The 13520-nt window shown below is 35.0% G+C and overlaps 1 protein-coding gene and 1 long non-coding RNA gene across 3 annotated transcripts in view; both read right to left on the bottom strand.

Annotated features, from left to right (window-relative positions):
* LOC149803185 (uncharacterized) overlaps positions 1-13520 on the bottom strand; it is a 495629-nt gene that overhangs the window by 317673 nt on the left and 164436 nt on the right. The gene's annotated exons all lie outside the window — the stretch shown is intronic.
* LOC149803187 (mitotic spindle assembly checkpoint protein MAD1-like) overlaps positions 1-13520 on the bottom strand; it is a 94725-nt gene that overhangs the window by 17321 nt on the left and 63884 nt on the right. For both annotated transcript variants that reach the window (XM_089952804.1, XM_089952805.1), the window contains exons 11-14: positions 11290-11434; positions 10331-10525; positions 4521-4606; positions 1946-2036 (exon numbers count right to left, since the gene is read on the bottom strand). In XM_089952804.1, coding sequence (XP_089808930.1) covers positions 1946-2036; positions 4521-4606; positions 10331-10525; positions 11290-11434 — 517 coding nt within the window. The remainder of the gene's footprint in view (positions 1-1945; positions 2037-4520; positions 4607-10330; positions 10526-11289; positions 11435-13520) is intronic.

The following is a 13520-nucleotide window of genomic DNA, read 5'->3' as shown; positions in this document are numbered from 1 at the left end:
GTATTTTGATTAAATAAACATCTTTATTTCTTAATTTCATTTTTTTAGATTCTTATTTATTAAATTTATTTTAACCCTTACACTAGGGCTATATGATTTTGTAGCACAAGATACCGCAGGGATAAACTGTCTGAGAAAAAAAATATGAAAATTGCACACTTTTAAAATGTATTTTAATTTGGCTTTTTATTCTGCCTTTTGTACATTTAATTTTGAAATAATGGTAAAATGGGGATGGGGGGGTGACCAGAATGCTGTCTGTTTTTGTCCACCAAGCGCGTGTACATCAGATTTATATTTAACACCATTTTTTGGGATCACTTGTATCTCCATTAAAACTTTCCCAAATCCAATAAAATGATACACTTCCCAACTTTAGAAATAAATTACCCTCATCACTATCATTAGTCAGTATCTGCCAAATGAAATCATCATCTAAAGATGAACCATGCTGGAATTTAGACAATTTGGGTTATCTAACCTACATTATAAACAAACATTTGTAAAACCTCCTTGATGCAAGGTTCAAACTATGGCAATACTTGTTCTGGGTCCCTACCAATAAGTCAATCAAATTTAGTTTAATAACCATTCATGACAAGCCAAAGAACCCAGATGTGTAGACAGTTACCAAAAAATGACATGATGCAACTAGTGTTATAATACCATGGTTACTTATGTTGTGACCTTAAATGTGAATAGCTGAATACGAATTGTAAACTATACTGAGTACATTTTCATATGTACAACTAAAAAATAATTTGCAGTGGTTCTCGTACATCACCAGACCTGCCAACCCTGACAAGCCTGTCTTAGTAAGGCAGGTGATTTTTTCTGTAAGATTTACCAGTTTTCAGTAGGGTGTAACAAAATATCAATAACTGCTACTGTAAAGCTGGAAAACATAATTAAAAGTTCAACTGAAAAGTTTGTAAAGTATGTGTAGAATTTATTTACCACTAGTACAGTTGCACAAGCTCAAGTTTCAAACTCTATGCAGCTCAATGGCTTCTTGCTATCTCTCGATTCTTTTCCATTTCACATGACGACAGCAATCATATCTCCTGCCATGAGACACACTCAAATTGGCACATGATGTCCAATAAACGTAATTGTGTCCTTTCCAGCTCCAGCTTTTATTCAAAAGAATCTGAATACCCCGTTTTATTCTTCTGTGTTGTTAACACTTTTCAAGAATCTTATTTTCCCTTTTGTCTTAAATGTGCATTTCTTTATGGATGCCACTTTTCAAAATTCTATAATCAACAGTTTGAACATGCAGATGCTTTGCATGAACAAATAGGTTTAAAGCATCTGGGGTGCTGCTGTAAAGTTAGTCTGGCTCCCTGGCTAATTTCACTAATTCTATGATGAAACCAGGATCCAAATAAAACATATGAACCAATTATCTGGATTTTTCGGCAATGATCATTTTTCTGTCGTTTTTGCTAGTATGCTGTAAGTCTGTATTTTTAGGGTAATGTTCGTAAGACTTATGGCAAAATTGTAAGAGTTGGCATCATTGGTCTCCAATTTCATGAACTTGTACAAAGCCTGTCAAATTCATGCAATCACATGTACTGACAGCATCTCTGAATCAGGTAGATACAACCCTCAATCATGCGAAAATATACATAATACTAATGTTACTGTGATCAGGGAATGTATCTGAAGAAAAATATACCACACACACTTGAAGCAATTTAAAAGATATAGTATCCTCATTTAGACACAACTGTAGTTGTTAATATCACTAGATTAACTCAACTGTTGGATAAGCGACCAAAATGACAATAAATCATTCCTATTATGGCACTGTAAAAATGTACAGTTAGGTATAGTTACTAATGATGGCAAAAATATATGAAATCTACAGACCTGTATGTAGCCAAAATTATTAAATACCTCCTTCTAAAATAAGGTAATATCACTAGTATATATTAACCTGTAAGCGTCTCTGTTCAATGCGTGCTTCCAAGACTGCCACCTTCTCTTCTTTGGCTTCCAACTCTTTTTCTAATCCAGCTATCTTCTCCCTGAATTCAAAGACAAACACCACTTGCAATTCATCATAAATTTTGCAATGTGAATTCTGCCTTAACAGACAGCTTTATATAAAGAATACCTGCTCATAAGGAAAACATTTAAGAACCACTTTTGATACCGGTTTCCCTGTAAATGCCTAATATTGCCTCTGGACAACATGCAAATGAAACATGTACATTAACAACTCTGACCAACACACAAATGACAATTTGCATGAACAACTCTGACCAACACACAAATAACAATTTGCATGTACATTAACAACTCTGACCAACACACAAATGACAATTTGCATGTACATTAACAACCCTGACCAACATACAAATGACAATTTGCATGTACATTAACCCTGACCAACACACAAATGACAATTTGCATGTACATTAACAACCCTGACCAACACACAAATGACAATCTGCATGTACATTAACAACCCTGACCAATACACAAATGACAATTTGCATGTACATTACCAACTCTAAACAACCTGCAAATGACACTTTACATGAACATTAACAACTCTGAAAAACAGACAAAGGACACTTTGCATGTCCATTACTGATTCTGAACATAAAAATGACCCTTTACATGCATATTAACAGCTCTAAACAACCTGCAAATGATACTTTACATGCATATTAACAGCTCTAAACAACCTGCAAATGACACTTTACATGCATATTAACAGCTCTAAACAACATGCAAATGACACTTTACATGCATATTAACAGCTCTAAACAACATGCAAATGACACTTTACATGCACATCACCGACTGATCAACATGCAAACAACACTTTACACATATCTAATACCAACTTTGAACAACATGCAAATGACAATTTACATGCATATTACCAACTCAACAGTTGGTTGTCAGGTAAAGAAATATACCTGGCTAAAGTTTCATTAAAATATATTGTTCCAAATATTATACCCATACATGGATTGAAGTCACTGATTTATATTTTCCCTTGTCATGGCCTTGACATTGAGGCAGGTGATGTGACAACAGCATGTGGCATACCATCTATAGAAGATGTATAACTGACTAAACTTTCATTAAACTACCTTCAGTGGTTCAAAAGTTATTCTCTGAACAAGGATACAAGCCAGAGTTACATTTTCTCTTGCTGTGAGCTTCACCTTGAGGCAGTGGGCAGGATTATGGTATGCAACATACCAGTGTTACATGCATTATACTTGGCTAAAGTTTTATTAGAAACTATTCAGTGGTTCAAAGCTGCACTCCAGACAAGGATACAAGTATATACAAAAATTACATTTGCCCCTGCTGTGACTGTGACCTTGAGGCAGGGGTGTGGCTCTTGTATGCAATACAATGACAAGTGATGACATACATTTGGGCAAAATTTCATAAAAATATCTTCAGTGTTCAATACTTGTATTTTGGACAAGTATACAAGTCAAAGAATTATATTTCCTTTGGCATGCTCTTAACCTTGAGGCATGGCTATGGTGCACAACACACTGTCTACACATATTATATAATTTAATTAAAATATATTCTCTGCTTACAAAGTTGTACTCCAGACAAGAACACATATCACAGTTGTTGTTGTTGTTGTTGTAGGGTTTAACGCCATTTTTCAGCACACAACAGGCTATACATGGCAGCTAGTATTAATGGTGGAGGAAGAACCCGGGAAATCCCCAGAAAGAACCACCGACCCTCGAGAAGCTACTGGCAAGCTTTCTCACATATCCACATTGGCTGAATCCGAGACTTGAACCCACGCAGACAGAGGTGAGATGGCAGTGATCTGTAACGGAAAGTGCTTTAGACCACTCGGCCACTCGGGGCCCCTACACATGTCACAGAATAGTTGGTTCATATTTAATTAAAGTATATTCAGATATTAAAATGTTATACTTCAGACATGGATACAAGTCACAGAATTACATTTGCCCTTAGCATGACCTTGACCTTAAACTTAAAACAGAGGTGGGCACATGGTGCACGCACGCACGCATGTACACACATACACACTTGGGAAAAATTTCATTAAAATATTTTTAACAGTTCAACTGACACACCAGAAACAGACATGATTCACTGTTACATTTTCCCTTGTCATGACCCATTCACCTTGAGGCAGAGGTCATAGTTGTATGACACCTGACACACAATCTACAATGATATATAACTGGCTGAAGTTTCATTGAAATATCTTTGGTGGTTCCAAGTTTACTTTGGACAAGGACAAAAGTCACAGAATTCTCCTAACATGATCTTACCTTGGGGGTATGGGCATGGCATTGGTATGCAACACAGTCAAGTCATAAAATTATATACTTGGGGACAGTTTCATGAAAATCTCTCCAGTACAAAAAGTTATAACCAGAAATGCAAGGTTATTGGACAAACAGATAAAAGGATGGATGTCCAACACCATAACGTGTCTTACTAAAGAGGAAAGAGGTTGATCAGGCCTTGAATATTTTAAGATTTACCTTAGTTGAAGGATGATTTCTTGATCACACTGACTGGACTGGTTTGCAAGTGCTGCTGGTTCAAGTTCCCTTATTCTTCTCTCCAACTGAAAGTAGATTTATTGCATATAGACTTCAGGCAGAAATAATGAAAAAACAAAAAAGGAATAAACAAACAAAACAAAAGAAATAACTGGAGTTATCAGCAAAGGGTGCATGGCTAATGGCGCTGCACACAGGAATTTGCTCTATACCTTCAATAGAGAAACTTGTGATAGAAAATCAAAGTATGAAGAAGCAGGGCATTCAGGGACACCTCTAAATGATGCCATGGAATGCTTGAAATCCAATTTCTTTATGGACTCATCAATACAACAATGTCCCAAGTAATGATATTAAGCTGAGCAGAAGGTTCATAACTCAATCGAAAATGAAGTAGACAATACATAACCCATAAAAGGGTTTGTAAAATATGTTCACATAATTAACACAAAAAAACAGTAGTGTTAACTACCCCAGTCAAATTACAAAGTCTTCATATTTGCATTTCATAATGATTAACTCTTATAGAGCTCATTTAGACCTTTTCAGAACAATTTTAATTTTTGAAATATGTTGATTAGTTCAGAAGTTATGACTATTTGAATATTGGCAAAAATTGGCTTTTCAGTGAATATTTGCCTTATTTAAATGCATGTTTAATTAAGTTGTGGACCCAACAAGTTTAATAAAACAAGCATTTCCATCATAACTTATGATTAAGAAAAATATAACCAAGAAAACTTGGCAATCTTACAGCATTTTTCCTGTAGAATTCAAATATATACAGTAAATTAAACTATGTCCACTAGATTTCAGTGTAGGGAAGAAAATAAGGGATTAAAATCTTTATTTTTCTTGTACCAGACAATTCACATACTGGACAACATATTTCTTAACAAGTCATTTAATTCAGAAGAAAACATTGGCATACATTGTAAACAGTTCATCAAATTTTCTATGATCTGAGAATGCCCACTGACATCCAGAATTTAGACATTCTGGAAGCATTCCAGTTGCTATGACAAAGTCTGGCTTAACTTTCTGAACATCAGCTCTGCTGGGCCATATAAAAACTCCCACTTTCCTACATGGTGCCATGAATATAGCTATCAAATTATTAGTACTGTCACTTTTAATTTCATGAACACATCCAGGGTACCAAGCATTCTGGTATGCTCTGACAGCATAATCATTTACCTTAAGCTGGTCTAGAATAGGCAACTACTGACATACTGCATTGAGTTCATCTATTTCACTTTCAAAGAATTCATCAATGTCACTTGGATTTTGTTTTCTCTTCTTTGGTGGCGGTTCACTCACTTGGTCCAATATTTCATTGCACACGTTTCTGGTGTTCTTTATGTTTAAGATGCAAGTCTTTTCCACCATGGCGTGCACTCTTCCACAATGACTTTTTTTATGTGGGAGTCATACTGTCATACAACTCTTTCATTCTGAGACGGTTTCTTTTGAGTAATTGAATGGAGGAGTGACGGTGCAAGGAGGCATTTTGCTTCTGACTGCTATCAAGGTCATCAAAGTGGTGCTCACAGCCAAGATTGGTCACCTGCATGAACTGTGTCTTCATCGGTGTCTTTGGATCGCCTGCTTCGCTGTACTGCCCATCAGGCAAGAAATCAGAGTTCTTTTTCAATAGTTCCTACCACTGACTTACACATGAAAGTAATAAATAAAATTTGGTATCGAAAGAAAGATTATCATGTGTATTTTGAAACGGTATATTGACAATTGAAATATATCGTTTGTGAGTTGAAAAAAATTTAGCAAGACTTTAGAGACTATTTTCTCAGCATAAGGTCATCATGTGCAAAATTTTCAAAACACCATCAGAAACGGCATTCATTTCCCATTCAATTGATGAATACCTCATTAATATTAATGAGGTTCTAGTGACCTGCATTTACAAAACAAAAACACTGGTATCAGTGCACGCAGACAGGAAATAGCAATTAACTGAATGCTGTCAATTTTGATAACTGATTCATAATTACATGACCATATGGTTATATAATAAAACATATATATTAATGAAATTTATATGCTTTTGTAGATAATTTAAAGCCCTTTTAAATAAAGTTTATTTCATAAAACCGTTTTTATCAGTATTGATTTTAATACAAATTTAGTGCACACAGTATAAGAAAAAGTTGATTTTCACCCAGTTTACTGATAAGGAATAGGCACTATCTGGGGTTGCTAGTAGTGTAAATTGCACATTATGTACCCACCTGTGTTTAATAATCTTCCATGTATATAATTTACATCTTTTCTCAGAAACCACTTTCTTCTTTCAGTCACAGTAACTCTAACCTTTAACCTTCTGACCCCAGAACTGAAGACTTCTTCCTTGCCACAAGTACAATCCAGCCACAAAGTTTGGTTTAGGTCTGTGATATAGAACTTGAGTTACTGTTCAGAAACATTTTTCTTTCAGTCAGAGTGATCTTGACCTTAAAATGGGCTTCTTCCTTACCATCAGCCATCCACAAAATTGGTCCAGTTCACCTTGACCTCAGCATCTTAACCCCCAAATCAATACTGCTTTACATAACCACAAGTACAAGCCATCTACATAATTTGGTAAATGTAGATGGTGGAAAACTTCAGCCATTATGCAGAAATATTTCCAGCTTTCAGTCATAGTAGCCTTTACCACTGACCTTTTGACCTCAAAATCAACAGGGTTCTTCCTTACCCCAAATGCATTACATCCACAAAGTCTGATGACTGTAGATGGTGGAAAACTCAAGTTATTGTGCAGAAACCATTTTTCCTCTTAACTCAAATACCATGACCTTTTGATATGGTTCTCCCATACCTCAAGTGCAAGCCATCCACAAAGTTTGGTAACTGGAGATGGAGGACAACTAGTGTTATTGTGCAGAAACAATACTGGTACAGACAGATGGATGGACAAATGGACATCGCAACATATATACACACTGTTTTATGGTTAGCATATCAAAATTGCAACAGAATATGTTGTGCTATGCTGAATACAAGCAGCATCCCATGAAAAGATGTGAACTTGATAGACAGGGCCAATAACTATGCCCAAAATGGTGTCAATGACAAAAAACTTGTAAAAGAAACATCTAGGATAAAGATACAATATTCTTACTAAATTCCATGATAATATGTTACCTGGTTCTCAAGCTACTCTGAATGCAAGCAGCATTCCAAGTTTCCATGTGAAGACAAGAACATTCTTAAAAATAAGCATAACTCACATACCAAAATCTATCAAAATATGTTGAATACTTCTTGAACTATGCCAGTAATGGTGGCGTTCTACAGTTTCGTATTTTGCATAGGGTTAGAATTTTAAAGAAAAGACTTTCCCCAGCTTTCCTTGCTGGTTATACTGGCTATTTAAAAAAGACCTTGTATATCTTAGGTATAATTCAAAGAACCTTTAATTAACTTTATTTTGGTGCATGATTGATGGGTGTAATATGGGTTATAGAGTATACAGCTTGGATTTACTTCAGATGTGCACCTTTCAAAAAGTGCTAGCTCCACTTGGTCATTTTCACTTTCTGAACTACAGATGTAAATTGTAGAAAAAAGAGCCAATAACTTTTTTACATTTCATATATTTGGTAATTCATTTATTGCACTTTCAGAAGTGGTATTGTCTAGTGTGGCAATATTCATTTTCCCTATTTTAATAGCTGCTATGGATAGTGTACTTTAGACTAATTCAGGCTGATTTTTTAGCACAAGGGATCAGTCATTTTAGTTAGCAGTGTGTTTGATCATGTACAATTTCCAAAATTACAATATCCAAAGAAATATCATCCACTTTACATTAATGTAGCATAGAGGTATGCCAACGTTCTCTCCACTGTGCATGTTTTAAATGCAAACAACTTCAACTTACATATGTCACTCTCTCAAAAGTACATAATAACTGGTGAGTGCCCTCATTAAGCAACATCCCACAAATAGATATGAATTTCTGTCAAGGGACATAACTGTATTCAAAATGGTGTTGATTGGACAAAACCCATGAAAAGAACATCCAAGTATATGAGATAAAAATTACCCAACTGTATCAAAGTATGCTAAATGATCCTTGAGATGCATCAGTTAAAAGCATCATCCAATGTGAAAATAAGAAATAATTCTCAAGGGCCATAATTCTATCCTAAATATAGAGACAAAACCCATAAAAGGAAAATTGGGCATATTAGACAATTAAAATATCAAGTTGAATCAAAATAAAGCAAGTTGCATCAAAATAAAGACAATAATTCTTCTGCTGTGCTGGTTACAAGCAACATCCCATGAGAAGATATTAATTTAATTTTCAAGGGATATAACTCAATCAGAGATGGGATTCAGAGACAAAATCCATAAAAAGGCACATCTAGGTCTATGAGACAATATATAAAACCAAGTTGCATCAGAATATGTTAAATGGTTCCAGAGCAATGATTTGGTTTGGGGATTTGTGGGGTTTGTCACCATTTTTCAGCACATGATATTTGTAAGTTGTTTTTTTTTGCTTTACAATAGTCAAATAACAGTACAGATAACACTGGGAATGATCATTAAGTGGTCCGATGAGACCCTCAGCAATGTTCAAGTAGCCAGTGAAAAAATAATTTTGACAACCACTGCCTTGAACATTGCTGATTTGAATCTATAGGCCAATGGCCTTCTGTGTACTCCAAATAACATGACAATTTTGTGAATGCTCTAGAAATTGCTCATTTGAATGTATGGGCCAATGGCATTCTGTGTACTCCAAATGACGACACTTTTGTGAATGCCGTAATGGTCTGACTGTATGGGCCAGAGGCATATATTGTACTCCAAATAACATGACAATTTTGTGATTGCTCTAAAAATTGCTCATTTGAATGTATGGGTCAATGGCCTTCTGTGTAATCCAAATAATCAAACTTTTGTGAATACATTACACATTACTGGATTGAATGTATGTACCAGATGCATAATTTGTATTCCAAATAACATGACAATTTTGTGAATGCCTAACACATTACTGGTTTGAATGAATGGGCATGAGGCATATTTTGTATTCCAAATAACATGACACTTTAGTGAATGCCTTAAACATTACTGGTTTGACTGTATGGGCCAGAGACATGTTTTCTATTCTAAATAACATGACACTTTTGTGAATGCCTTACTGGTCTGACTGTATGGGCCACAGGCATATTTTGTACTCCAAATAACATGACATTTTGGTGAATACCTTAAACATAACTTGTTTGAATGTGTGGGCCAGAGGCATATTTTGTATTGCAAATAACAAAGTTCTTCAAAAAGAATATATGAACAGTTGGACTGATAATGTAGTCAATGACAGCTTATAGCAAGCATTTTTCTTTTCCCTGGAAAAATGAACCTAATTTTCTATACCTGAACAAGATCTGAATATAACATGATAAATTTTCATGTTCCCAGGACCACATTAGAGCAGAAATATACTGCATTTATCCAGCAGAATTATTTTTGTTTCTCAATTACTGTATTATTTTACTGATTTTATTATAAATAAAATGAAAATGTTTATTTTCTTTTAAACAAAGATGAATTGACGTACCATTATCAAAGTCTACAAAATCTGCATCCCCAAAGGAATAAAACTAGTGCCTAGGACCCAGACTGACCAGAGTGGTATCAAACCCACAACCCTTAGACTGACTGAGAGAAAAGTTGATAGATAAATGAACAGAATGACAGATAAACAAAAAGATGAGAGAGTTTAATTCATAGAGGAAATGTAATAGTCCAACCTGTATGTTCTGCCTTCTAGACTCACTAAGCTGCTCTGTTAACTTGGTCAATTCTTCCTCCTGAAACTGTATCTGTTTCTTGTATCCCCCTATACCCTCCTCAAGCTGTTGAATGTGTGTACTGGTTCCTGCTTGAATGTTCACTGTCACCTCACTCTCATACGAGTCAATTATACTCTTGTAACCATCTCTCTCCTGAAACAGTAGGAATTAAGAGTTATTTAAATTCCCTGCAAGCATAGTTTTAGTTGCTGCCATTGAAGTTCATGTCTAAGAAGTGTACATGGACAGAAAACAGCTGAGTGTGCCATGAGTGCTGAAATTGCCCCGGATTGCTTGCAAATCCAAGGCTGGTTATAAATACCTTTCAAAGCTTAACTTGATGATTTCTAAACCAGCCTGGAACAATTACATTTCATTTTTATATGAACTAAACTGTAATGCATCTATTGTATATGGTGACATTACTGTAGGCAAAACATATGTAGTCCTGTGTACAGAACTCCCAACACACCACACACCACCCAAGCTGTGTTTAGTTCATGAATATGTACTGGTTTTTAATGATCCTGATTATATTAAACAATTACAAGTCAGATTAACAGCCAGAATCTGGGATGCAATGACACTTTCCCCCAAAGAAATACTGTCCAAGTTAAAGATTGTCCTTATTAATGTTTAGTGCTATAAAGTAAACTTTGAAGAAATAAAATCCAACAAAAACAAATAAACAAAAACCGTTGCTAGTTTTTCTAAACATTAGCCATTAGCAAGAATATATTACACTTCCAGTTTTCAACTTGTACAGATAAATGGAAAGATCAGAATTTTAAATACAAAATAAGAATTTTAATGTGGAGGTAGAAAATCGTAATTCTGAACAAATAAGGTAGAAAATCGTAATTCTGAACAAATAATGATTATCATGTATGTTTTAGGTTATAAATAAACAGTTTTGCCTTTGTGACAAGCAGCAGTTTTTTCTGCAGCCTCTTGATGAAGTCTGCTTGCTGCTGGACCTTCTGTTTCTCTCTGGTCACTTCTGTCTTCAGGTCCTGACACTCCCCCTTCACTATCCTAAGCTCACTTTCACAGCTGGTCATGCTGAAATAGTGCGAGCAAATTATTAACTAGATTTATTTTTGCAAAGCACATATGCCCACACTGCTGATACAAAAATTTAAAAAACTACAAAAATTGCTACAATTGCAAATATAGTTTATCTACATATAACGACATTTGTACCAACCACAATCCGGGGCCCCGAGTGGCCGAGTGGTCTAAAGCGCTCACCATTACGGATCACTGCCATCTCACATCTGTCTGCGTGAGTTCGAGTCTCAGCCTCGGCTAACGTTGGTACGTGAGAAAGCCTGCCAGTAGCTTCTCATGGGTCGGTGGTTCTTCCCTGGGTTTTCCAGGGTTCTTCCTCCACCAATTATACTGGCCGCCATGTATAGCCTATCTTGTGCTGAAAAATGGTGTTAAACCCTACAACAACAACAACAACAACCAACCACAATCCAATTGTTAGTCTCATGATCTTTTCACTTCACTGTGCTAGTCAAAAAGAGCCTATGCACTAAAAGTTAAAAATTATGTTAAAAAAATTTAAATGAGTAAAAGAAACAATCATCCATGAGGCAAAAAGAGTATGTGTTTCTGATTGGCCCACCATCTCTCTTTTTTGTTGCTGACCATAGTACTTCCCCCATGCTGCCATCCCCCGCCCCCATTTTTAAATTAAAAAAATAAAAATAAATAAAATCCCGCAATTCCTTTCTGCTTCTAACAGTACTGGTTTAGCCAAGCACTTCTTGTGCTTAATACATTATGTTTACTAATCATTATAATATATATTATGTTTTCAAAACAAACTACAAAAGCTCCCAAAATTGATTTGTGCATCTAACTGAGCTGGTTTAGCACAGCACTTTAAGTGGTTAGTATATTATTTATACTAAATATATATATATATATATATATATATATAAAGAATACAAATCATATGGTGAATAACTGTCCTTTCAAGTGTACTGGATCCAGCAAGGGATCAGTTTGTCAAGGATTGATTAAGATAAATGTAATAAACTGACTACAAACAGTGCAAAACTATCTAGCTAGCCTAAATGCTTTCGACTCTTTACATGACTAAATAAAGTTTTACAAATACAACGGTTTATCTGTTTTATTTGTTTGTCCTGTCTATGTTTTGTATTTGCCTTTGATAAAAACTCATTATGAGTCGAAAGCACTTAGTCTAGCTAGATATTAGGTTTGCACTGTTCACAGTCAGTTTATTATTATTATTTTATATATATATATATATATATATATATATATATATATATATATATATATATATATATATATATATATATATAAACAGTGCAATAGTGGAGTATAGTTGGTATTTACTAAACAATGGGTCTCAATGACTGGTACCTTTAGTCAAACTACATGGTCTTGAAGTAAACCTAATTTGCAAAAACCACTAGTTTTTTATTAGACTAACCATGACCATATTTGAACGCAAGATCCCAAACTCTGCAAGTTTCTTCATTAACCCTAAGTGGACATCAATAAAAAAACTTTGGTTAAAGAACTTAATTTAAAATGAAAGTTATTATGCATAACTCATGTTTCTCCATTACCTATCTTACATGGTACATCTATTTTCTTGAACATTCAGACTTCACTGTAACCGTTTCAGTCATCATTTGTACTACACCCGCCCCGTTATACTTCCTGCTTAAACTGCTTTTATTATCTTACTGTTGCCTTCTTTCAGCAATTCCTCTAGGATTAGCAATTTTGTCTGAACTTAAAATTCTTTCCATTACAATTCTTTTTCTTCTGACAGAGGATCTTCCTTTCTTAATTTTCTTCATCTTGTACCCTCTTATTTCCAAACTTAGCTTTTTCTTCTTTCCTTTGTTTTTTCTGTTTCAAATGTCTTTTCTCCTGCAATATATGTCTCTAGCTGCTGTGAACAATTTGTGAATAACACCTCCCTGTTCAGTGAGATTTTCTCTGACTGGTTGTATTCAGGATCACACAACTTCACAATATCCTTCATCTTTTCTCATCCCATTTATCGTTTTCTCTCCACTGCTATTACTCTCCACTATAACCAAAATGGTGTTCTCTGACAAATTTCCTTGCACAGTAGTGTTTCCATGGTGTTGGT

The sequence above is a fragment of the Sinohyriopsis cumingii genome, chromosome 3, assembly GCF_028554795.1.
Source record: "Sinohyriopsis cumingii isolate HCF-2022 chromosome 3, ASM2855479v2, whole genome shotgun sequence".
NCBI classification, from domain to species: domain Eukaryota; kingdom Metazoa; phylum Mollusca; class Bivalvia; order Unionida; family Unionidae; genus Sinohyriopsis; species Sinohyriopsis cumingii.
The sequence above is the reverse complement of the archived record's forward strand: the minus strand, read 5'-3'. Positions and strand labels throughout refer to the sequence as shown.